Below are 24,075 nucleotides of genomic sequence, written 5' to 3'. Positions count from 1 at the left end.
AGCAACAACATCAACAACAACAACAAATGCAGTTAGAATGAGAAGGGAAACAATTAAGTAAGAAAAAAATCTTTACAGGTTTCTTTGATTAAGTTCTCATATGCAAGATATAAAAGAATCTGTTTCAAATGTATAAAAATGAGACATGTTCTTTAATAAATAAATGGATAAAGGATATAAACACATAATTTTCAAGAGAAGAAACCTCAGCTATCCACAGCCATATGAAAAAAAAACACCCCTTCAAATCACCAGTAATGAATAAAATGCAAATTAAAACAATCCCGTGGTCCTACCTTATGCCCATCCAATTGGCAAAGATGATGAAAGAAGAAAATAGCTATTGCTGGAGAGGTTTTGGAAAGACGGGAACATTGATGCTCTCATAGAGGATCAATGAATTGGGGTAACATTTTGAAAATCAATTTGGAAGTATAACTACAAAGTCATTAACTAAGTAAATTTATGTGATGCCACTTCTAGGCATATAACTCAAAGAAATCAAAGAAAAACAGAAAGGACTCTGTCAAGTCAAGTGAAGAAGCACTTAATTATTAAGCATTTACTACGTGCCATGCACTGTGCTAAATGCTGGATAAAGAAATACAGAAAGAAAGACAGTCCCTGCCCTTAGGGAGTTTACATTCTAATAAGGGGAGACAACACATAAAAGGAAGCAGAAAAGTTAGGTGGGGTTGGGAGAGAGAGAAGTTCTTGACACTGACAAAGAGCAAATGGGGATTGAAGCCTGGAGAGGAATGGAGACAAGGCTTCTCTCGGTGCTGTAGTAAAGAATCAGAAATGAAGTAGATACTCATCAATTGGGGAATGGCTGAATGAATTATGGTATAGGAATTTATGGGGACATTGTTACAATATAAGAAATGATGAAAGGGACAGATTCAGAGAAACCTGGAAAGACCTTTATGAATTGCTTAAGAAAGAACTCAGTGAAATGAGTCAAGCCGAGAGTTTTGCACAATGACCAAAACATTGTAAAAAGAAAAATTGAAAGACTTAAGAACTGAAATCAATGCAAAGATCAATTATGTCTCCAGCAGAATGATGACAGAGCATGCCTCCCACCTACTAGTAGAGAGGTAATGCACTGAGGCACACAATGAAATGTTTTCAGATATGTCCAATAAAACAAACATTTGTTTTGCTTGACTATAGTTATTGGTTATGAGGCAAAACTTTTATTTGCATGGAGAAGGGGAAGTTAGTGTTGCTTCTAGCCCCCCTCCCCAAAAAGAACATCAATGAAACACTTTAGAATACACGCTTAATAATTTAATATTTAATTTAATTCAATTTTTAATAATTAAAGTTCATATTCAAGAAGAATAAACATTTAAAAATACAAAAAAAGGACTAGAGTAGAAGGAAGTTCAGAAAGAGTCAGGCAAGTAGGGTAATATTGGTACTACCATGTTAAAACCAAGCTTCATTTAATGGATTCATGTTTTCACATACCAAAGTCTTTTTTTCTCCTCTCTGAATATGGTAATGTTTATGTTTATTGATGATTTATGAGTTCACAATAATTTCTAATAATCAATTGTACAGTCTTTATTACTATTGTTGCTATTTGGTCCTTTCAGTCTTCTCTGATTCTTTGTGACCCCATTTGGGGTTTTTTTTGACAAAGATACTGCAATAGTTGGCTGAACTTCTCCAGCTCATTTTACAGATGAGGAAACTGAAGCCAACAGGGTCACACATCTAGTAAGTGTCTGAGGCTGGATTTGACCTTGCGGCCTCCTGACTGCAGGACCGACACTCTATCCGCTGTGCCATCTAACTGCGCTAGAGTGTCAATTCCCCTTATCAAGTACATGATACATGGAGATATGAGCATTTGGCAAATACTCACCTGAAGACAGAGAGACCCCAGAGATAGCTATAGAAGGAGTTCCTGAAGCTCTCCTCTGATGCCTCTTTGTTAAACTTTCAGGGATGCTTTCACTGGCAGCCACAACCATGGCATTTTCTAAACCATGATCCTATCCAGAACATTTTAAAAAAGGGATTAAAAATAAGTTAGAAGTGACATTTTGCCTCAAGTCACAATGACATTCTTTAGAGACAATTAAGTTGACCAGGTAGGTACTTTGTGTAAGATTTAGCTCTCATACTTAAGCAATGTTAGATCTCTCCCCTACTCAGTAAACTCCAACATCTCTTTTCACCTCCAAGGTCAAATACAAAATCTTGTTTGGCATTCAAAGAAAGTCCTTTAAAACCCAGTCTTATCCTCTCAACTTTCTAGTTTTCTTATAACTTCCCTTCCTCCCCCTTCATGTATTTTTTGATCCAGTGACACTAGCCTCCTTGCTGTTCCTCAAACAAGACATTCCATCTCCAGACTGAGCATTTTCTCTGGCTGTACCTCATGTCTGCAATGCTCTCCCTCCTCATCTCTGCCTACTGGCTTCCCTGGCTACCTTTAAGTCCCACCTTCTACAAGAAGACTTTCCCCCATCCCTCAATGCTAGTGCCTTCCCCTCTGATGATTATCTTTGATTGATTCCTATATATAGCTTGTTAGTATTATGTACCAATCCCTTACCATGTAGTTTGCATGTTATCTCACTCCACCACTTCCCACTAATGACTGTGAAGTCTTTGAAGGCAGGGAGAAATCCTCTGTCTTTCTTTGTATTCCCAGCTCTTAGCACAGTGCCTCACACGTTACTACCGACATGGGAAAAAGTAAAACCTCTCCAAATTCCTCTTTCAAAAATAATCTAAACCAGGCTTTAGTTCCCAAGTATTTTCAACTCTAGATTATCTGCATTAACAGGAGTACAAGAGCAGCTGAAACATAATTTTGTTTGGTTTTGAAATGCAGAGAGATATCCTTCCCATCCCCAGCCTGATCCCAAAGCCTCTGCTGCCTTCAGCCTTTCCGTGAAACAGCAGAGGACCCAGGTGGAGGTGAAGAGGTAGTGCTGAGGAATAAGTCATTGGGAATACACAAAAAACAACCTCACCTTCATGGAGATTAAGCAAAAACAAAACAAAACAACAACAACAACAACAACAAACAAACAAACCCAAATCTGATTAGAGGAACAGTTATGCCCAGGATAGCCAGAGTGCAACAGCATAGCCTGCGATATGATTAGTCATGATGGCCTGCACTCACTCTGCTGCTAGCCGAACTCATGCTGCGGGTACTTGGGGCTGGTGACCTCTGTGTCCGAGGCAGGGTGCCATTGCCCTGGTTCCCTTTCAGGCTCACAGGATTAGCCTCCTGTTTGCTGATGTCTGGTGAGACATTTCCCCTGAATAAAATAAATAAATAAATAAATAAAAGTAGCAAAGTCCACCATTAATATGGAGGAGGAATAGAAATGGAAAACCTGGCAAGGAAGTGACTTAACAAAATGACGGTCACAGTAGCACACACCAACTACCGTGAAAGACAGTTGATCCCACACTAAGGACCCATCAACCACTATTGTGTCAACACAATCTCTGCTCAAAATTCTTCAATAGCTCTCTATTTCCTACTCCACTAAGTTTAAATTCTGTCTTAAATGGGCTCAAGCTCCTCCAGACCAATCTCCCATTATACGGAGGGGCAGCTGAAGGCACAGCGGATAGATAGCCCAAGTAAAGAAACAGAAGCCATAAAATAAGGAGGCATATTGAGAGGACCTCTAGTAAGATCCGCTTCAGTAAGATTTGTCCGGAGCCCAGCTTACATGACACTGAGTTCTATTTAAAAAAAAAAAAAAGTCTTGAGAAATGTGCTGGAATTTAATTGTTGGAGGGCCTTATATGGTAAGAAGTCCAGATTTTATTTAGTGAATGATTGATTTCTCTAGCAATATCTTATGGAGTTACAGGTTTACAAATATAGATCATTGGTGCCTTCTGTGCTATTTTGCATGGGATGCAATTTTAAAACACTGAGCAGCTGACAGAACCAACGAGGTTAGCTACCTGAAAATTCCAAATGAAACAGAAGTTGTTAGTGTTGTCCTCTATCTTACAAATTAATTTATCTTTACTGTATAAATTTGGACAAACTTGTCTGTGTACATGTTTTCCAACCAGTGAGAGTATAAGCAATTCAAGGGCAGGGACTATTCCTTTTTTCTCTTTGTATTCCAGGCACCTAGTGCGATGCCTCGCATAGACTAGATGCTTAATAAATGTTTGTTGAATTAAACCAAAGGTCATACAAGATTCCTTGAAAAGCATGATGACATAGGTAATTCTGTTCAATGATCCTCAAATTATTAATATCAAGAGAATTACGTATTTGAAATGAACTAGTGTTTCCCTATAGACAACAAGATTATCTCAATGCCCTTATTTACCCACAATGCTACAGGAATCAATATGATCTGTGATCCCTCCAAAGAGATCAACTTAATAATTTCTCAGGGAGAAACACATACACACGTACACACAGAGGATGAATCCTTACTGTCTAGCCTATGACACATAACTGGATGAATTGTCTATTGAATCAGCCCATGAATTCATATTTTAGACCTGCGATCCATGGATCCCTAAGAGGTCCATGGATAGATTTCAGGGGATCCATGAACTTGAGTGGGAAAAAATTTACAACTTTATTCCAACATAATTGGATTCCTTTTTAATAATACATTTGATTTTAAACATGTAAGAACATAATTCTAAAAAAAGCATCCATGGTCCTTACCAGACACAGAAGGGGTCCATGACACACAAAGAAGGGTAAGAACCTTTGTCTCAGATAGGTACTCCAAACAGACAGTGAGTTGGGCCCATAATTGAGTACAAGGAAGAGATAGGGTAAAACATCCTCAATGCCTCCAAGCTTTTCTCTAACACAGAAACTCAACATCTTAGCTCTAGAATCACAGAATTTGAGAACTGGAAGGTACCTCAGTGATGATTTAAGATTATTATTATTAATATTAACAACAATAATAAAACATATAAATAAATTATATCAAAGTATTTTTGTTGTCATTTGACTTTCACTTTCATTTAAACTGGTCAAAAGAGGGCAGAACACACAAAGTGAAGAGTTTACTGTAGGGTTACATTCAACTCAACAGGGATATAGGACTAGTAGAGGGAAAAATCAATTCAGGAAAAGATTAGTCATAAACAAAGCAAACCATAAACTTGAAGAAGTGATAGTGAAGATTAAAAGGAAAAGAAAATGCAACAACTTGAAATAAACAGAAAACAAGGAGTATAGAAAAGAAAATATATAAGAGAACAGGATGGGGGAAAATAATGATCTATGACAACTATTATTAACTATTATGACAACTATTACATATATATTTCACCATCAGTTCTCTGCAACCATAGATAGTCGTACATACATAATAATTTTAATTTTAAATCTATATTCATATTATTTGTAATACTTAAGATTAGTTAATTAAAATGGGTTTTATATCTTTATCATCATCATAATAATTTTAATTTTAAATAACCACTGAGGATACATACATATAAAAATTTAAAATTTTAAAATTATGATTATTACTAACAATAATGAAAACATAACTAAATTATGTCACAGTGTTATGTATATATATATATATGGGTATATGTACATATATATATATATGTATATATATATATATATACACACATACACACACACATATAAAACTATTCATGGATCCAGAGAACCATTATTAGCTTCGCACGACCTGTGTTTGAGGAAGCCACTGTAGTGATTCTATATGGATGCAAATCGTGGAACACAAGAATCCAAAAAGAAGGTGGGACTATCTATCCTAAACAAGTACCTAAGGACTATAGTTTTTAAGGGGCCAGGTACCTGAAGCACAGGGGAAGGGCCTACAATATGATACAGCATGAACGCATGGATGAGTTGTGATCTGTACCACTGGACTGAGATTCACATCAATTGTCAACAAGATGGCAGTCACATTGAAATATTATGTATGTCTCCTCTCCTTTTTCAAAAGAGAGTCAGTGTGTTGCTACTGGCAGTAGTAGTCGTGTAAAAATATTCATACACTCTTTTTAAAAATGTTATGTTTAAATTTGGTGATTTTAAGATGTCCAAAATTAGGGGTCAGGCCCCTTTAAGAAAACACATCAGGAGGATCCATTGACCAAGGAGGAAAGGTTTTAGTTTAGGGGCAAGCAATGAGGTCAGTTTAGAACCATGGAGGAGACTATTATTACATTTAGAGGCTCAGGAGCCCAGAGGTGGGAGGATTTAAGTAGAAGATAAGAGTAGTTAGTGCCCTCAAAGTAAAAGAGGGTAGCTAAGAATGTAATTAATACCCCTTGGCTCTTGGCCAAAAACAGTAATATCCAGACCTAAGGCCTTTCTTTGGAGAGAGTTGGCACAATAACGAGGATCTGAAAGACAAGAATTTCCAAGAGTAACCAGGGAGACAGAGAGAGAGAGAGAAAGATACAAAGAGAGAGAGACAGATACAGAGAGAGAGAGAGAGAGAGAGAAAGAGACAGAGAGAGAGAGAGAGAGAGAGAGAGAGAAAGAAGACTTAGTGTAGGCCCCAGGAGTTCTTAACTCAGGGTCAGTGAAATTGTTTATATATATATATATATATAAACATACATATACAGACACATATAATGTATATATAATGTATATACATACACATATACATACACAGATATACCATAAGTCAGTATAATTGGTGTATTTTTTAATCTTAAGTTCTAAGAGTCCATAGATTTCAGCACTAGACTCTCAGAAGGATAGATTTCCCTGTGTTCCTTTAAATCTCACCTAAAACCTCATCTTTTACAGGAAACCTGTCCCAACCGCTCTTAATTCTAGCCCCTACCTTGTATTAATTATTTCCCACTTATCCTGTATATGGTTCACTTTGTATATATTTGTTTGCATGTCAAACCCTTCCCCATTAGATTGTAAACTCCTTGAGGCATGAGACTGTCTTTTGCCTTTTTAGTTTTTTATAGTTAGCATGGTGCCTAACACATAGTAGGATGTGTTTAATAAATGTTTATTGATTTTATTGATTGGTTGCAGGGATTCATGACACCAAAAAAGGTTAAGAACCTGTGTTTCAGACATGAAGGAAAATAAATGTTTATATAACTAAATTTATGGATTGTAAATTAAGTAGTGATCAGGATAGTTAATTTGTACTTGGGAGTTAGTATTCCTTTTTAACCTTGACTCTACTATGGAATTGTACATTATTGGTAAAAAAAAAAAAGTTACTTAGCATGTGTGCTGTTTTCCTTTCTCTTTCTTTTCCCTTTCTCTTGTCTTCTGTTCCTTTGTTTCCCTTCCCTTCCCCTTTCTCTTTCCTTCCTTTCCCTTCTACTTTCCCTTCTCCTTCTTTCCCTTCTCCCTTCCTTCCTTATCTCTTCCTTTCTCCTTTCCTTTCTTTCTCCTTTTCCTTTTCTTCCTTTTCCTTCCTTTCCCTTCCTTTCCCTTCCCTTCTTTCTCTTCTCTCCTTTCCTTTCCTGGTTTTCCCACCTCACCCATGCTGAAAGAGCAGAGACTATAGATGCCAATTCCTGTTCTGATCTTCATAGGAGCTTTGACCAATTTTATTTTCAACCTGGGCCAGGTTCTCCCCAATTAGGCTAATCAATGCTCCCATCCCCTCTGGGAGGCTCACCATGTTGGTGTTGGTCAGTGGGGAGGATGGGGACACCAGACTGGGTTAGCCCAATGCAGTTCAGGACTCCCAAATTATAGAGATCCATCAGCCTCAGCCTCCCCAGGAGTAGGGATGTGTGGCCAGTGTGCCCTGCTGTTTTCTTTTATTTTCTTTCTTTCTTTTTTTTTTGTTTTTGCTTTTTGGCGAGACAGTCGGGGTTAAGTGACTTGCCCATGGTCACACAGCTAGTAAGTGTCAAGTGTTTGAGGCTGAATTTGAACTCAGGTTCTCCTGATTCCAAGGCCAGAGCTCTATCCATTGTGCCACCTAGCTGCCCCTCCAGCTGTTTTCTTTATTAAGAATTTATTTATTTTTGTAAAATATAAAGAAGTATAGGTGAGCAGATCATATGTTATGTCCTCAACTATCTCAGTTATCCCTGTCTATCCTAAACAAGTACCTAAGGACTATAGTTTTTAAGGGGCCAGGTACCTGAAGTACAGGGGAAGGGCCTACAAGGAATTAATTGATTCATTACTCACCCTTTTAAATGACAAATAATGTCATAAACTACATTAGGGAATAAGATTGATAGAATAATGTGCTAGCCTTAGAATTAGACATTTCAGTTTGATGAGGAAAATAAATTTGTTGTACAAACTAGCCAATAGTTACAGCCTTTACCCAAAATTTCATAAAGTGCAGTAATGCTGTCTGGCTCTGTGCCACTGATTCTAGGGTCTGTGAGATGCCTTCCTGTGCTAGGCCATATTCAGTTGCTAATGATAGTGGCTAGTGTTACATTTTCTCCTTAGTTTATAAGTTTCCCTCCATGGATGGCAGTAATCACACATTCATGTAAAAATCATTTCAATTTTTCGAAACAAAGAAAGGATGTAACAATTGATAATGCAGATGGGTGCAATGGATTCAACTTTGCAGAAAGAACTGATTTAAAAAAAATGCTCTACTCAAACCTACAAACAGTCATCAGGGTTGACGACAGGGGCTGGGACAACAGAGAAGGTTTCCTAAGGGTTAGAGGGGAGCAGTGTTTAGATTCAGAACAAGATGCAGCCTTAGAGCTGTTCTGACTAGTGAGGTCCATGGCATCCTATTCAGAGCAAATAAGAACAATTCAGGATGTTTCAGAGAGACTGTGAACATCAGTCTTGGGTTTCCTGTTGGGCAATGAACAAGTGCTGGGTATGATTCAGAGGAGGGAAGAGAGAAGGGGAAAAAAAACTTCACAGGTAAATTTGGACCGTTCACTAGTAACAAATTCATAATCAAGCCACATGATAGAGAATGTAATGGGAAAAACAGAAAATGAAACAATCTAGTCTGTCAATAAGTAAAGTGATTTTTTAAAATGCAAAGTATCATTTTTCATTTCCTATATATATATATACACACATATATGTGTATATACACACAAATTATATATGTGTGTATATGTATGTATGTTTGTGTATATACATAAACATATACATATATATATATACACACACATACATGTTCTCCTTTGCTTCTTTGTAGCAATCAGTCACTACCCATTTGAAATGCATTTCTGAGTGTTTTCCTAACAAAATCCAGAGATGGTAGTGGAAAGAGCAGGAGATTTTGGAATGAGAGGTTCACAGTTTGAATTTTTTCTCTGCTGCATCCTATCCATAAAAATGTAGAGCCTTGGAAAGAGCACTAGGTTTAGAGCCAGAGCACCAGGTTCAAATGCCAGGTCTTAGGATAATAGGTTTAGATTTGCAAGGGACTTCAGAGGCCATTTAGTTTAATACCTTCTTTGTACAGATGAGGAAACTGAATGAGAACCAGAAATACAAAATGACTTCAATTTCTCCCTGTCTACTGGCTGCTTCCCTCTTACCTATATACATGTCCGTGTCTCCCCCATTTTCAAAAAACCCTCACTTGATCCAATCATCCTATATTTCTTCTCCTTTTTGTGGCTAAACTCTTTAAGAAGGCTCTCTACAGTAGATGCCTCCAATTCCTTTCCTCTCACTCTCTTCTCTACAGTCTGACTTCTGATCTCATCATTCAGCTAAAACTGCTCTCTCCAAAGTTACCATTGATCTCTAAAAATGTTGGCATGTTATCAGTTTTCATCCTTCTTGACCTCTATATAGCATCTCCTTGATACCCTCTTCTCCCTAGGCTTTCAGGGCATCACTCCCATCTGATTCTCCTCCTACCTATTTGACTGTTCGTTTTCAGTCTCCTTTGCTGGGTCTTCATTCAGCTCAATCCTGCTAACTATGGGTATCCTTGGGCATTCTTCTCTTCTCCCTCTATACTGCTTCACTTGGTGATCTCAACAGTTCACATGACTCAACTATCATCTCTATGCTGATGATTCTCAGATCTACTTACACAGCACTAACCTCTCTACTGATCCCCAGTCTCTCATCTATAATTGCCTGTTGGACTAGATGTCTTGTAGATGAGATGTCTACTCAACATACCCAAAACTGAACTCATTATTTCCCCCTCCCCCAGCCCTTCCCCTTTCCAAACTTCTCTATTACTGTCTAAAGTGCTACTATACTCCTAGCCTCCCAGGCTCACAGTTTAGACAGTATCCTTTACTCCTTATTCTCTCTCACCCCCAATACCCAATCTGTTGCCAAGACCTGTTGATTTTATCTTTGTAATATCTCCCAGATGTGCCCCACTTCTCTCCTCTGACAATGCTCTCATTCTAGTGCAGACCTTCATCACCTCAGACCTAGACTACTTTAATAGTCCTGGTTGGTCTCCCCACCAAAAGTATTTCTCCATTCCAGTCTATCTTCTTGGCTGTCAAAGGAATCTTCCTAAAGTGTAGATCTGGTCATGTCTCTGTCTCCCACACCCCAATAAATAAACTCCAAATGGCTCCCAGACCTCATAGATCAAATGCATATCCTTTATTTGGCATTCAAAGCCCTTTATTACCTGCCTCCCATACCTTCCCAGGCTTCTTACATCTTACCATACCCCTCTCCCATATACTCTTCAATCTAGTAAAACTGGCCTCCTTGCCATTCTTCAAACAAATTACAATCATCCTTTGACATTTTCGGGTTTCACATTTGCAGTTTTGGTTATTTGTGAGTGGAGGGTTAATAATTAAATGGGAATTTTTGGAGATGTACACCGTACTGTGAAAAATCACAGACCACACACATATGTAAACAAAACTAAAAAAAGTAGTAAGCCACAAATACATAAATACTGTATGTTATTAATCTATTTTATCATTTACTACCATAAATATACATACATAAATTTATCATAAACAACCAAATTTCATTTAAAGTTTCAACGTGTTAAAGAACTACCAGCTTCCACTTTGTCTCTCTGCCATCCAGACACAGTCACATGATTTTCTCCCTTAGTGATTGCTGGATCTTGTGTTTCTCGTAGAAAGAAATCCATGAAGCAACAACTGAGAAGACTCTGTAGAGTGTGCGAGATGCTAAACTTTTTTTGTGTAGAACCGCAGCCTTTTCATGGGTGTACCATGTTGTTTTACTTGTTTTGTGTGTTGAATAAATATGATCAAAATTATTAAAAATAAAGGTTTGGGGTCGATCCTAGAGCTATTCATGGTTTTTCACATTTGCAGGGGTCCTGCACCCCTAACCCCTGGGAATATTGAGGGATGACTATACATCTCTCCAGATTCCTGGCATTTTCACTGGTTGTCCCCTGTTACTGGAATGCTCCTCTTCTTTGCCTCCTGGCTTCTCTGGATTCCTTCAAATTCCAGCTAAAATCCCATCTTCTACAAGAAACCTCTTCCAATTCCACTTCATTCTAGAGCCTTCCCTCTGTTGATTATCTCCAATTTATTCTTTATGTGGCTTGTTTGTACACAGTCGTTTGCAGATTGTCTACTCCATTAGATAGTAAGCTTCTTGAAGTCAGGGGCCGTCTTTTGCCTCTCTTTGAATCTCTTGAGTTTAGCACAGTGCCTAGCACAAAGTAGGTGCTTAATAAATGTTTACTGACCAACTTGCCGAAGATCACACAAGTATTGAGTGTCAGATGCATGATTTGAACCCAAGTCTTCTGAGTATACCATCAATGCTCTTTTGACTACACCATGCCACCTCTACCTACGTAACCTTGTGGAATCCACCTACATCTATAAAATGAGGGATGGGTAGATTGGATGACTTCTAAGGTCCTTCTGAATCTGTGCTTTATAGTCTTAAGTTGCATCATAGTATGGTATGATATGGTATGATGGTATGAAACATACTCAGTTTCTTAAAATAAGGTCATACTAGAAAATATCCAAAATACTTTCTAACTCAAAAGACTTTAGTATCAGAATTGATAAAAAAACAACTTTTTCAGTAATGAAATGTAATGAATGTTGAAAGTTAGATTCCTACCCCTTCCTAAATAAGTAAAGGGATGAAATTTTAATCTCAGAGTCAGTATCTTGGGATATCATTGGGGGTTTTGGTCAAGAGGTAGAAATATAATACTAAAGTATATATTGGAAAACAGATCAAAAAAGTTATGGCTTACTAAAGATTGAAATACTGTCAGAATTACCAAAATGTAACACAGAGACACAATGTGAGCACATGCTGTTGGAAAAATGGCACCAATAGACTTGCCCAGTAAAGGGTTACCACAAGCCTTCAATTAAGGGAAAAAATCCCACAATATCTGCAAAACACAATAAAGTGAAGCACAATAAAATGAGGTATTACGTGTATATATACATGTCTATATATTCACACATATATGTATGTCTGTATGTATTTAGTATTGTGAGTGATATAAACACTTCCAAAAAGTCTTTCCAGTCCTAGAATTTCTGACATTCTTTATCTTCTCTTCCCTGACAAAAATATTCTCATTTTATTTGTCATAGAAACCTCTTATTAAATTCAGATAATCTTTAGACTGTTTTTTCCTCCTAAACTAATGACAGCCTCTCAGTATTCTGTGAAAAAAAACACTAGTATTTGGAAATACCAGTACTTTGTGCTTTGTATCCTCCAACTGATGGTTTCTTATGCTCTGCAGTTGATAAAATATGAGAAGCAAATCCAGCCAGGTGGATAATGGACACAGCAGTTTGAAGAATATAGTTCTCAGGTTGGGGAATATGGCCTGCACTCCTGCTAAGAAAGTGCTGAGCGCTCTGATTTTCAAACAGCACCTAATCCACTTTTCACCATTTTTTCCTTAACATATTTTTCTTAACAATGCAGTCTATCATTCATTCTTTTTACACTTTCTCCTTTTTACAGTTTAATCATTGAAATGTATATCAAAGTGTTTTATTCACAGGATCATTAACAGGATCCTGTCCAGTTTTTTTTTTTTTAACAGGGTGAGTCTTTTTTTTATGAGCACATCTACTGTTTAAAGCAGTTTAGTACCTTATCATGGGTGTATGTATAGACCTAGAAGGCTGTGTTTCTCAGGCCACGGCAACCAGATCATACAAAGGTTTAAAATCTTTGCTGTCTCTTTTGCTGGATTCTCATCTTCTTTTTAATACTGTAATCTAGATAATTATTCCAGGCAGAATTACTGGATCCTGAGAAATTTCCCAGAGGAAATAGCAAAAGGAATAAAAGGTATTCTAGGTATCCTGTTACTCTTTCCCTTCCATTCAACTCAATGCTAGCCATCCCATGACTGACCCTCCTTCCACTCCATTCTCTTATTTCTTCTGTCCCTTTCAAATACTAACTTCTCATACTTTTTCCCCCCTTTCATTTTCTTCCATCCTCCTCTCAAGTTTACAGTGATAGAAATTTAAAATGCCATAGAATTCTCAAGTAGTGAAACTCTTCCCTGAATTCTGGGGAAAATTATCCCATTTTCCTGCTACCTTTCCACTCTACAGCCTCAGTTATTTCTTATAACTTGCTTGTGGGGACTGTGTCTGGGGAAGGCACTCCTACAGCGAGAAATGGCATGTATGACTTTGATTCTCAATGCATAGTGTGGCATACCATCTAATTCTAAGAAAAGAAAAAGAAGAGATAGGCCTTAGAAGAACAAAGGCAATTATGGTATGTCACTGCTGAAAAATAAGTAGAAAATGGTGCTCAAGGCAGGGAATCTTGCTACCTGATGTTAGGTAATAGATGCCAGAGAAGAACCATTGCATTTGCAGAAGTTACAAGAAAAACTAGACTTTCTCAATTGTACACTACCATTATCCTACCTCTCAGACAGCCATTTCAGGGGGACAAATGACCATTTATCTCTTTTAGCCAAAAGGATTCTTCCCGTGGACCCTGATGAATAACAACTGCAGATTTCTTTGCTTTTCATCACACAGTAGCTATGAGACTAGGCATTGGACTATGTCCCTAGGGATTTATAAGAATGAAGCATTTGACTTAAAATAAAGGCAATGCATTCTGTCCCTCTTGCCCACTGACTATGGTTGTCTCTTTTGATTTCTGCATTCATGAGGGAATGTTAAAGAGTCTCCATTTCAAGAATATGCTCACCTTAGTGATGTGGAATAGGAGGAGGTGGAGAAAAGTCAGAGGGAGGAAGGAAGTAGGGCTGCGGATCAATTCACTTTTTGAAAATAGTAATAATAATAATAATAATAAAAAAACTACTGCTTTATTTCTAAATACTTTTTTGTAAGACTGGTGAAATATAATGGTGCTAGGTAGGCTTCTTTTTTGAGAACTTTATACACAAAAGAATCAAGAAGTCAATGAAGAACACATTTCCTTTCTTTATAGGTTCCCCCATTTAGGCTACACCATGGGATTCTAAGCCATAAAAAAAGCTTTTCTCCCAGGGTGTGGCCTAGCACGTTGTTATAATCACAACTGAATAGGAAACAAATACAAAATGCTCTGTTTGACATTCAAGGCCCTTCATAACCTAGTCCCTTCCAACCTTTCCAGTATTCTCATACCTTATTCCCTAACATGTACTTTTTGATCCAGTGACACTGACTTCCTGGCTATTCCATGAACAAGACACTCTATCTCCCCACTCTGGACATTTTGTATGGCTGTCTCCAATGCCTGAAATGCCCTTCCTGCACATCTTTGACTACTGACCTCCCTGCTTTCCTTTCGGTCTCAACTAAAATCTTATTTTTTACTGTAATCCTTCCCAAATTCCTCTTAATTTCAGTGCCTTTCCTCTGTCAATTATTTTCTATTTATCCTTGTTTTGTGTGTGTGTGTATGTGTATATATATATATATATATATATATATTACATAGCTTGTTTTTTATATATTTGTTTGTATATTATCTCCCCTATTAAATTGTAAGCTTCTTGACGGCAGAGGCTGCCTTTTAACTCTTTTTGTATCCTCAGCACTTAGCATAGTGCATGACACACAGTAGGTGCTTAAAAATGTTTACTGATTGATCAAGAATAAAATACAGAACTATAATGAGAGTAGGGCAAACTGGGGCTTCTATGTAGAGTGCTGAAATATTGAAGATGCTGACAGCACTTTTTCAGCAACCTAGACAACTGAGTTTAATATCTGGGTGGCAACTGCTAATAAGTTAAAATAGGAAGTTACGAGATGCCCTTTACTTCCCCCAGTCCAGATGAATGTGTCCTTGAGAGAATTTTTCAGGTCACATATTACTAATTATAGTTTTGATAAAAAATCTTTCAGCTTCAACTACTACAAATCCTATCAGTACCCTAGGAATTAGTTAAGGTTCTAGGACAATAAAAAGTCTTAGATGTCAACAATTGAGTTATTGGAAGTCCTCCTTGTTCTGAAAAGTGTTAATTTTATGCCTAATTTCTAGCACTATTAAATGTGCATGTTCTTTACCTGTCAGAACCAGATGATGACCTTGGGTTATGAAAATGAGAAGAGTTCAGGTCCAAGCTGTAGCTCCTTCCACTCTCAGTTTTCAGAGTTATGATTTCCCCTCGGGTTGCTGATTTGAACTTGCTAAGTAGAAATCTGTAATTGATTTCAAAAAAGTAGATAAAATAAGGAAAAATTTTAAAACAAAATCCCAAAATTGTTCTAAAGGAGAAGAACACTTTTCAATCCTCTTTGCAACAATATTAGAGTAATAATTCTGAGGGGGGGAAAGCCCCCTTTTAACAAAGTCTGACTTCTATCAAAGGACAAAGAGAGGGCTAGAGGGAGTTCTGGTCTCTTCATTGTGGCCAGCAACTGAGGAGGAAGGAAAAAGGAGCATTGGTCTCTCTCTTTCATCTTAGAGGTGGACCAGAGCCCAGTCTTGGTTGTTGGAAGGATGCACATTGTATCAGAGATGTTTGAATAAAGTAGGAACTAACAGTTTGGGTGTAGGGAATAAGCAGCACAAAATGGCCCTCAAATCAACTTTGTAATTCATGTCATGAAAATACAAGAAGTAACTGAGACAAATTCCCTTGAGTAAGAAGAAAAATTAGATTTAATGGTTTTTTATTTTAATTAATTGTGCTTGATGGGTGCTTAAGAATCTAGATGCCAGAGGAATGTTTTTCTTAAAATTTTGCACCCTTTAAATCTTGGTACCCTGAGGAAAATCCCCAGTTATTTCCTTCCACCAACCCCACGTCATACTCTAGTTACAGTTCTAGTTTTGAGGTCTACAAGCAGCTATATAATAATAACACTAACTCCTATTTATAATATCACTGGCAACACCATAATTATCAATAATGCACTCATCTTCTACATGAAGTAAGATCAGAAGCGTGTAGCATTAATAAACCAGTCTTCTCTGTAAGCTCTTTGAGATTAGGGTAAATGCTTTATCTATTTAGATAGTTCCAGTTCCCCAATGCCTTGCATTGTTTAATAAGTGTTTATAGAACAGAATTAAATAAACAATCTGAGAAGGAGGAGGGAGCAAGTGTTCAGGCAATGTAATTGAACCAGAATGATGGTTTCCTTTGTTTCTTTGGTAGCTTCTTTCTGAATGAAATATGGCCCATGGTTGCTAACCCTTGACTAAAAATGGCTTTGGAGTATGAGCCCTCTGACCGTGAGGAGATATTAGGGAAATAGCCCATAACAGCTGACTTACAGCTAAAATAGCTTCCACAGCTTCTTTCTGCCCCAGTTGGCAGAAAGTGACTTTGGGTAACTATATAATGCATTAGTGTGACATTTGACATTCAGAGCATTATGCAGGATGAACTGTGTCAAATATTTAAACTGCAAAAGGAAAAAAATTGATATTAGATAGCAGCTAGATGGTACAGTTAATAGAGCCCTGGGCATTGAGTCAGGGAGACCAGTTCAAACCCAGCTTCAGATATGTAGCTCTGTGACCCTGGGCAAGTCACTTAACCTTTGTTTGCCTCAGTTTCTTCATCTGTAAAATGAGGATAATAATAGCACCTACCTCCCAGAGTGGTTGTGAGGTTCAATGAGACAATGATTGTAAAATGCTTAGCACAATACCTGGCATACAGCAAACAGTATATAAATGCTAGCTATTATTATCATATTATCATTATCATGAATAACTCCATCTGAGAATATCTTCATTTACGTTTTGCCTTCTTTTACTCCAGTTCTTTTTCAAGGACAAGCAGACTCCCCCAGACCAATCACAGATTAACAGATTAGAAAATCTCTATTCCCTCCCATAAAAGACATCAAACTTGCCCCACCCCCAAAACACAGCTACAGGTTCCAGTTGTACGTTGTGTTTTCTGTTTACTCTAAGTATTCATAGGAAATGGCACGTATTTGCAGAAGCTCCCTTACCCCACAGAGACACTCTTCTCTATGTGCCAGCTGATGTTTCTCCCTGCCTTATCTTGTAACAATGTATAAAATGAAGCCTTTTGCTAAGTGCTGTTTTTAAATTGTAAACAATGAGTTTTCCTTCTGAAATATTTCCAGTGGCCCAAGCAGATTGAATCTCCAGGCTCTCTTTTCTTCCTTTCTTGATGTGGCACTGGTGAGCCCAAATGTGACATAATTCTTCTGTGTATGTGTGAGTGTCTGTGGTCTGGTATTACTTATCTAGTAACAAAACTAAGTGCAGCTTCATTTCCTAGCAGACTGAAAGCAGAATAGTGCTCAGTGCCCAGTATCTTTAGTCTGCCATGAAACATTTAGTTGAAGCCACTCTTAAAGAGACTGCAATGGCAACACTTTATGGTCAGCTGGGCTAAAATGTGAACAATTGCTTAGAAAAGGTCATGCCTTGTTTCTTACCCCTTCTTCTTGGGTCCATCTGGTGTGGGCTTCTGCCCTGAGCAAGCCGAAGCATCCGGCTTCTGAGCATCCTGGAGGGCTTGCTCTTGGTTTTGTCGTCCTTCAACTTTCCATTTATTTTGAGGCAAAAATAGAAAATAGAGGATGGTAAAGAATGAGGATGGGTCCCTAGTCTACTTATAGGTCAGTTTATGCTAAAGAAGTATATTTTAATTGCTACTGGTTTTTCACCTTCTGGGAGATCCTCTTTTTTTTTGTCAGGCAGACAGTGATTACTTTTATTTATTAATATTTTTCCCAATTGCATGTAAAAGTAATTTTTGACATTTGATTTTTTAAATTCTCTCCCTCCCTCTCTATCCATTCCTTGAGATGGCAAGTAATTTGACATAGGTTATATATGTGCCATCATGCAAAACATATTTCCATATTAGTCATGTTGTGAAAGAAAACACAGATTAAAAAAACCCACATTGGGTTTTGCTGTGGGACTGGGTGAGTCCAAATGTGATATGATATAATTAAGAAAGTGAAAAATGGTATGCTTCAATCAGCATTCAAACTCCATCAGTTCTTTCTCTGGAGGTGGATTGCATTTTTCATCTTGAATCCTTTAGAATTGTCTTGGATCATTGTATTGCTGAGAATAGCTAAGTCATTCACAACTGATTATCATACAGTATTGCTGCTATCATGTACAATCTCTCCTGGTTCTGCTCACTTCACTTTGCATCAGTTCATGTAACAGTGATTACTAATCACAGCAAAGAATCAGTTGGATGCTTCTCATTGTACTTGACAGCTTAAAGCAGGACCAGCCCATAGGTGAAGGAATAGTGGGACTGCAGAGATCCAAACATGGATATTACAGCATTGGTAGAAAAACTCTGTTCTTTCCACACAGACCTTAGAATAAACAGAGGAGGTCTGGGATGCTTGTTGATCCTACTTACCTGGAAAACTAACTAGATAAAATGAAATGTTATTGCACCATGAGAAATGACAAAAAGGATGGTTTCAGAAAAATCTGGGAAGATAAAATTCTGCAGAGTGAAGTGAGTAGACTGGGAACAACAATTTATACAACAGCAGCACCATTGTAAAGAAAAACAGCTTTGAAGACTAAAAAACTCTGATCAATTCAATGACCAAGCAGGATTCCAGAGGACTGAGTATAAGCCGAGCTACACAATATACTGAGAAAAGCAGAAGGATAGACACATTTTGGGACATGCTTAGTGTGGTATTTTGTTTTGCATGTCTATGCTTATTTGGTGCAGGAGTTTTGTTTTTCTTTCTTTTTTCAATTGGGAGTGGGGACGGGATGAGAGAAAAAGGAAGACTAGAGTTAAGACTGACAAAAAAGAAAGAAAAGAGGGTCATTGAGGCATACTTTGAATTGCACAGAAGAGAAAAAAAGGAAGTACAGAAGGAAGTTTAGAGAAGTAAGACAGTTTTGAAAGTTATATACTGTATTTATTATATGCATTAAAAAACACGCTGTATATAAGAGATTAACAATTTCACGAGCAATCTTTTTCCGTTCTACTATGTATATGGAAATGTTAATTTTACTGGTATTTGTTAAAGTAAACTTTTTTTAAAAAAGAAAAAAATTTAAAAAGAAAAGAAAATGAAGCAGGAGATATGCCACTTGCCACTACTCTGTAGAGTACTGGTCATCCTCTTGCCTATAAGTTCATTTCCATTGGGTAGGGCAGTTATTAAAGGACAGAAGAAGTATATCAGTTTGATCTTTTCCTGCCCTGCATCTCTCCCTCAGGAATTTTAGGATCCTTTGGATGCAGCTTTTGGATCCATAAACCAGCCTTTCCAAAAGGGATCCTTGGCATTTGCCTGATGGCTTGTGGGCCCACTTTGGTAAGCAGGAAAGCTTTGTTAAGAGAAGTTATAATGACTGGCTGCTGAACTTAATCCTTACCCATCTCTGGTCTTTTTTTGGCACCATGCTAAATTCCTGCCATTTTATTAGAAGACCTACCCCAGGAAAGCTCACTGGAATTTGTTCAGACCACTGAGCACATTATTCCTACAAGGATGATCAGCTCTTACATAAGAAAAAGAATGATTATCATGTGGATAAATTTAAGGGATATGATCCATCTGCTACTACAAGTATTCCTCTTTTTATATAGGAAATATACTTTTGGGAAGAAAGTTTAAATGCGTTTTTTTTGGCCAACCAGATTACATTTTAGATATTATTTAAAAGTAAAGGAAGGATTCTTTCTAAAGGAACTTGGTGGTAAATATTTCCATAATCAAAGGATCCTTTTGGGGCAGCTAGGTGGCAAAGTGGATAGAGCACCAGCCCTGAAATCAGGAGGACCTGAGTTCAAATCTGGCCTCAGATTAAACACTTGACACTAGCTGTGCGACCCTGGGCAAGTCACTTAACCCCAATTGCCTAAAAATAAGAAAAAAAAAGAATCCTTTCCTGGTAATCATCACCAACTATTCCGGATTTTCTAAATTCCAGATGTTGTATTTTGACATTTCTCAAAGAGAGGAGCCCTTAAAGTCAAATATTAGAGAATATATTGAGGACAAAAAGGGTTTCAGAAATCAAACCATGAAGATGACAAATGCCCTATTTTGAAATCTTAGTGTGTCACACATCGAAACACAGCAGATTTATTATATTGGTACTTTCTTCTCTGCTATGAAGTGAAGATTTAAGAGGGGAAACATTTGGCACACTTCATACTTTCAGGCTTTAAGATCACCTAAGTGATAAAAGAAATTCAATTCTGTGTTCATTAATTGTAGAACAGAAAATGTAACAAACCAAGCCCGCTAACTTTATGATTATTTTCTTGAAATTAATATTCGAAATGTTTAATTACCTGGACTCCTTCTTAGAATGGACTGTCTGACAACATCTGTTCCCAGAATGTTGGCTTGTTTGAAGCGCTTTGCCCGTTCTTCAAAAAACCATTCACCTGTTACAATCCTAAGTTGCCTGTAGAAGGAAGGGTGGGGGGAAGTGTGTGGGGAAACAGTAGAATGGGATGAGTTCATCTGGCTAGATCTTTTTTTTCTTTAATTATTTTTATGTATTTTATTAAATATTTCATAATTACATGTAAAAAACTTTTAACAATCATTTATTAAAATTTTGAGTTTCAAATTCTCTCCTTTCCTTTCTTCCCCCTTCCCTTCCTTGAGAAGGTAAGCAATTTGATTTCAATTATACATGTGAGGTCATGCAAAACATATTTCCATATTACTAGCTAGACTCTTAACTCTCAAATACGTAGCCAACTAACAAAAACCATTTAAGATGGCCAAAGCCTAATACGAGATAAACATGGATGCCAAAAAATTACTCTCTGGAACCAGAATTTGGATTTTAGCAATTTCAAATAGAATATAAGCTTCTTGTGAGTAGGAATTGTTTCTTTTCTTTTTTCTTTTTCTCTTTTCTTTCTTTTTTTGGGTCTCCTCTAACACATGGTAGATAATAGATGTTTATTGATGAATTGACATAAACCAAATATAAATAATTATTCTGAGCAAGAAGGAAAGCAGGGGCTCGATTCAATCCAGCAAACATAAGATGAACTCTAAGGCTTCTGTGCTTTGTACCTAGAATACATGCTGCAAGCCTCATCTTTCTCATGAGCTCTCTTCTTGTACCACCAACTACTTTCTATACATTATCACCTGGATGACCCATAGGCATCTCAAACTTGACATATCCAAAATGGAACTCATTGTGTTTTTTCCTAAACCCACACCTCTTCCTAATTTCCCCATTTCAGCCAAAGGTACTACCATCCTTCTAGTTACCAAGGTATACAACCTTGGAGCCATCCTAGTTTTTTTTTTATCTTTATTTTCACTCAGTCCCTTCCCCGCCCATCACTTGCTAAGACTTTCTGCCTCTGTAACATCTTCCCCATCCTTCCCATTCTTTTTACTCCCGTGATCACTGCCTTAGATCACATCCTAATCACCTCTCCTCTGGATGATCACAATAGCTTCCTAATTGGTCTTTTTGCTTCCAATCTCTCCCTTCTCTAATCAATTCTCTATGTAGCTGCCAAATCAATGTTCCCCAAATACTAGGTCATTTTGCTTTCAAGAAGCTTCAGTGGCTCCCTGTTGCCCCTAAGATAAAATACAAACTCCTGTGTTTAACAATAAAAGTGGATCATTTGCTCCAATCATGCTCCAATCTATTTTTCCATACTAATTTTATAGTATTTTCTCCTTATTCTACACCTCCCACCTCTGTGCCTTTTCAGAGATGGTCTCCCATGCCTGTAATGTTCTCCTTACTAATCTATGCTCTTTGGAATCCCTAGATACATTCTCACATCTCATTTACAGGAGGGCTGTTCTGATCCCCCCACCAGTTATTTGTATTCTGCCTAAAATTATTTTGTATTTTTTTTTGGTATTTTTTATATCATTATCTGTATACACCCCACAACCACCATTATCAAGATGCTTAAAGGTAGGGACTATTTTCATTTTTGCCTTTGAATTGCATAAGTGCATAATTAGAATTGCACAATGCATGGCACACAGTAGGTACTTAAAAATGTTTGTTGAATTGAATTGAATTAGAATGCAAAAATGGTATATTGTAAATCTGAAAAGATAAGAAAAGCTTCAATTGTTATAACTTTCCTAGTAAATGCTTTACTTTTATATATCACTTTGTAGTTTATAAAGTACTTTCCTTGTCACAATCATGTGAGTTAGTACAAATGTTATTTCTTCCATTTAAAAATTATGGAAACTAAGGGCCAGAGAGTTTGCCTGGTTGACATGGCTAAGTTTTAAAACCACAGACCAATGCTGCTCCACACAAGAGGTGTCAAACTTGCAAAACTCCCAGTAGTCAGAAACAGATTAAAATGTAAATGTAATTTAACAAAATAAGTAAAAATACAATATAACCTAGATAATGTGAATTTGTGGTTTTCTAAGTCAATATGTGGCCTGATAGAATCCATTTTTTTCTTCTTTTTAGTATTTTGTTTTTATTTTTCCCCAGTTACATGTAAAAACAACTTTTAACATTTGTTTTTAAAACTTTGAGTCCCTTTCACACAAATAAAGTCAGATCTAAATAATTGGAAAAACATCAGTTGCTCATGGGTAGGCCGAGCTAATATAATAAAAATGACAATTCTACCTAAGCTAATTTACTTATTCAGTGCCATTCCAATCAAACTACCAAAAAATTATTTTATAGAGCTAGAAAAATAATAACAAGATTCATTTGGAATAACAAAAGGTCCAGAATGTCAAGGGAACTAATGAAAAGAAATGCAAGGGAAGGTGGCCTAGACATACCAGATCTTAAATTGTATTATAAAGCAGCAATCATCAAAACTACTTGGTACTGGCTAAGAAATAGAGTGGTAGATCAGTGGAATAGGTTAAGTATGTAAGACACAGCAGTCAATGACTATAGTAATCTACTATTTGATAAACCCAAAGACCCCAGCTTCTGGGATGAGAACTCATTATTTGACAAAAGCTGCTGAGAAAACTGAAAAAGAGTATGGCAGAAACTAGGCATAGACCAAAATCTCACACCATATACTAAAATAAAGTGAAAATGGTTTCATGTTTTAGATATAAAGGCTGATACTATAAGCAAACTGGGAGAGCAAGGAATAGTTTATCTGTCATATTTATGGAGAACAGAAGAATTCATGACCAAACAAGAGACAGAGAATGTTACAAAATGCAAGACGGATAATTTTGATTCCATTAAATTGAAAAGTTTTTGCACAAACAAAGCCAATGCAACCAATATTAGGAGGGAAGTAGAAAACTGGGAAAAAATTTTTACAACAGTGTCTCTGATAAGGGCCTTATTTCTAAAATATATAGAGAATTAAGTGAAATTTATAAGAATACAAGTCATTCCCCAATTGATAAATGGTCAAAGAATATGAACAGGCAGTTCTCAGATGAAAAAGTTAAAGCCATCTATAATCATATGAAAAAATGCTCAAATCACTATTGACTAGAGAAACGCAAATCAAAACAAGTCTGAGGTACCACATTATACCTGTCAGATTGGCTAACATGACAAAACAGGAAAATGATAAATTTGGAGAAGATGTGGGAAAATTGGAACACTAATGCATTGTTGGTGGAGTTGTGAAATGATCCAACCATTTTGGAGAGCAATTTGAAACTATGCCCAAAGGGTTATAAAACTGTGCATACCCTTTGACCCAGAAATACTACTTCTAGGGCTGTATCCCAAAGAGATCATGCAAATGAGCAAAGGACCCACATGTACAA

At 37.0% G+C, this 24,075-nt stretch overlaps 1 protein-coding gene across 1 annotated transcript in view; it reads right to left on the bottom strand.

Moving 5' to 3' along the window:
• SYTL5 (synaptotagmin like 5) overlaps nt 1-24,075 on the bottom strand; it is a 153,164-nt gene that overhangs the window by 49,284 nt on the left and 79,805 nt on the right. Inside the window, exons 4-8 of the mRNA XM_027875540.1 lie at nt 20,646-20,761; nt 17,779-17,884; nt 15,418-15,552; nt 3,152-3,290; nt 1,877-2,006 (exon numbers count right to left, since the gene is read on the bottom strand). Of these exons, the coding sequence (XP_027731341.1) occupies nt 1,877-2,006; nt 3,152-3,290; nt 15,418-15,552; nt 17,779-17,884; nt 20,646-20,761 (626 nt within the window). The remainder of the gene's footprint in view (nt 1-1,876; nt 2,007-3,151; nt 3,291-15,417; nt 15,553-17,778; nt 17,885-20,645; nt 20,762-24,075) is intronic.

This window comes from Vombatus ursinus, unplaced genomic scaffold (genome assembly GCF_900497805.2).
Source record: "Vombatus ursinus unplaced genomic scaffold, bare-nosed wombat genome assembly UNPS02014809.1, whole genome shotgun sequence".
NCBI lineage: Eukaryota > Metazoa > Chordata > Mammalia > Diprotodontia > Vombatidae > Vombatus > Vombatus ursinus.
This window is presented reverse-complemented; position numbering and strand designations above follow the sequence as displayed.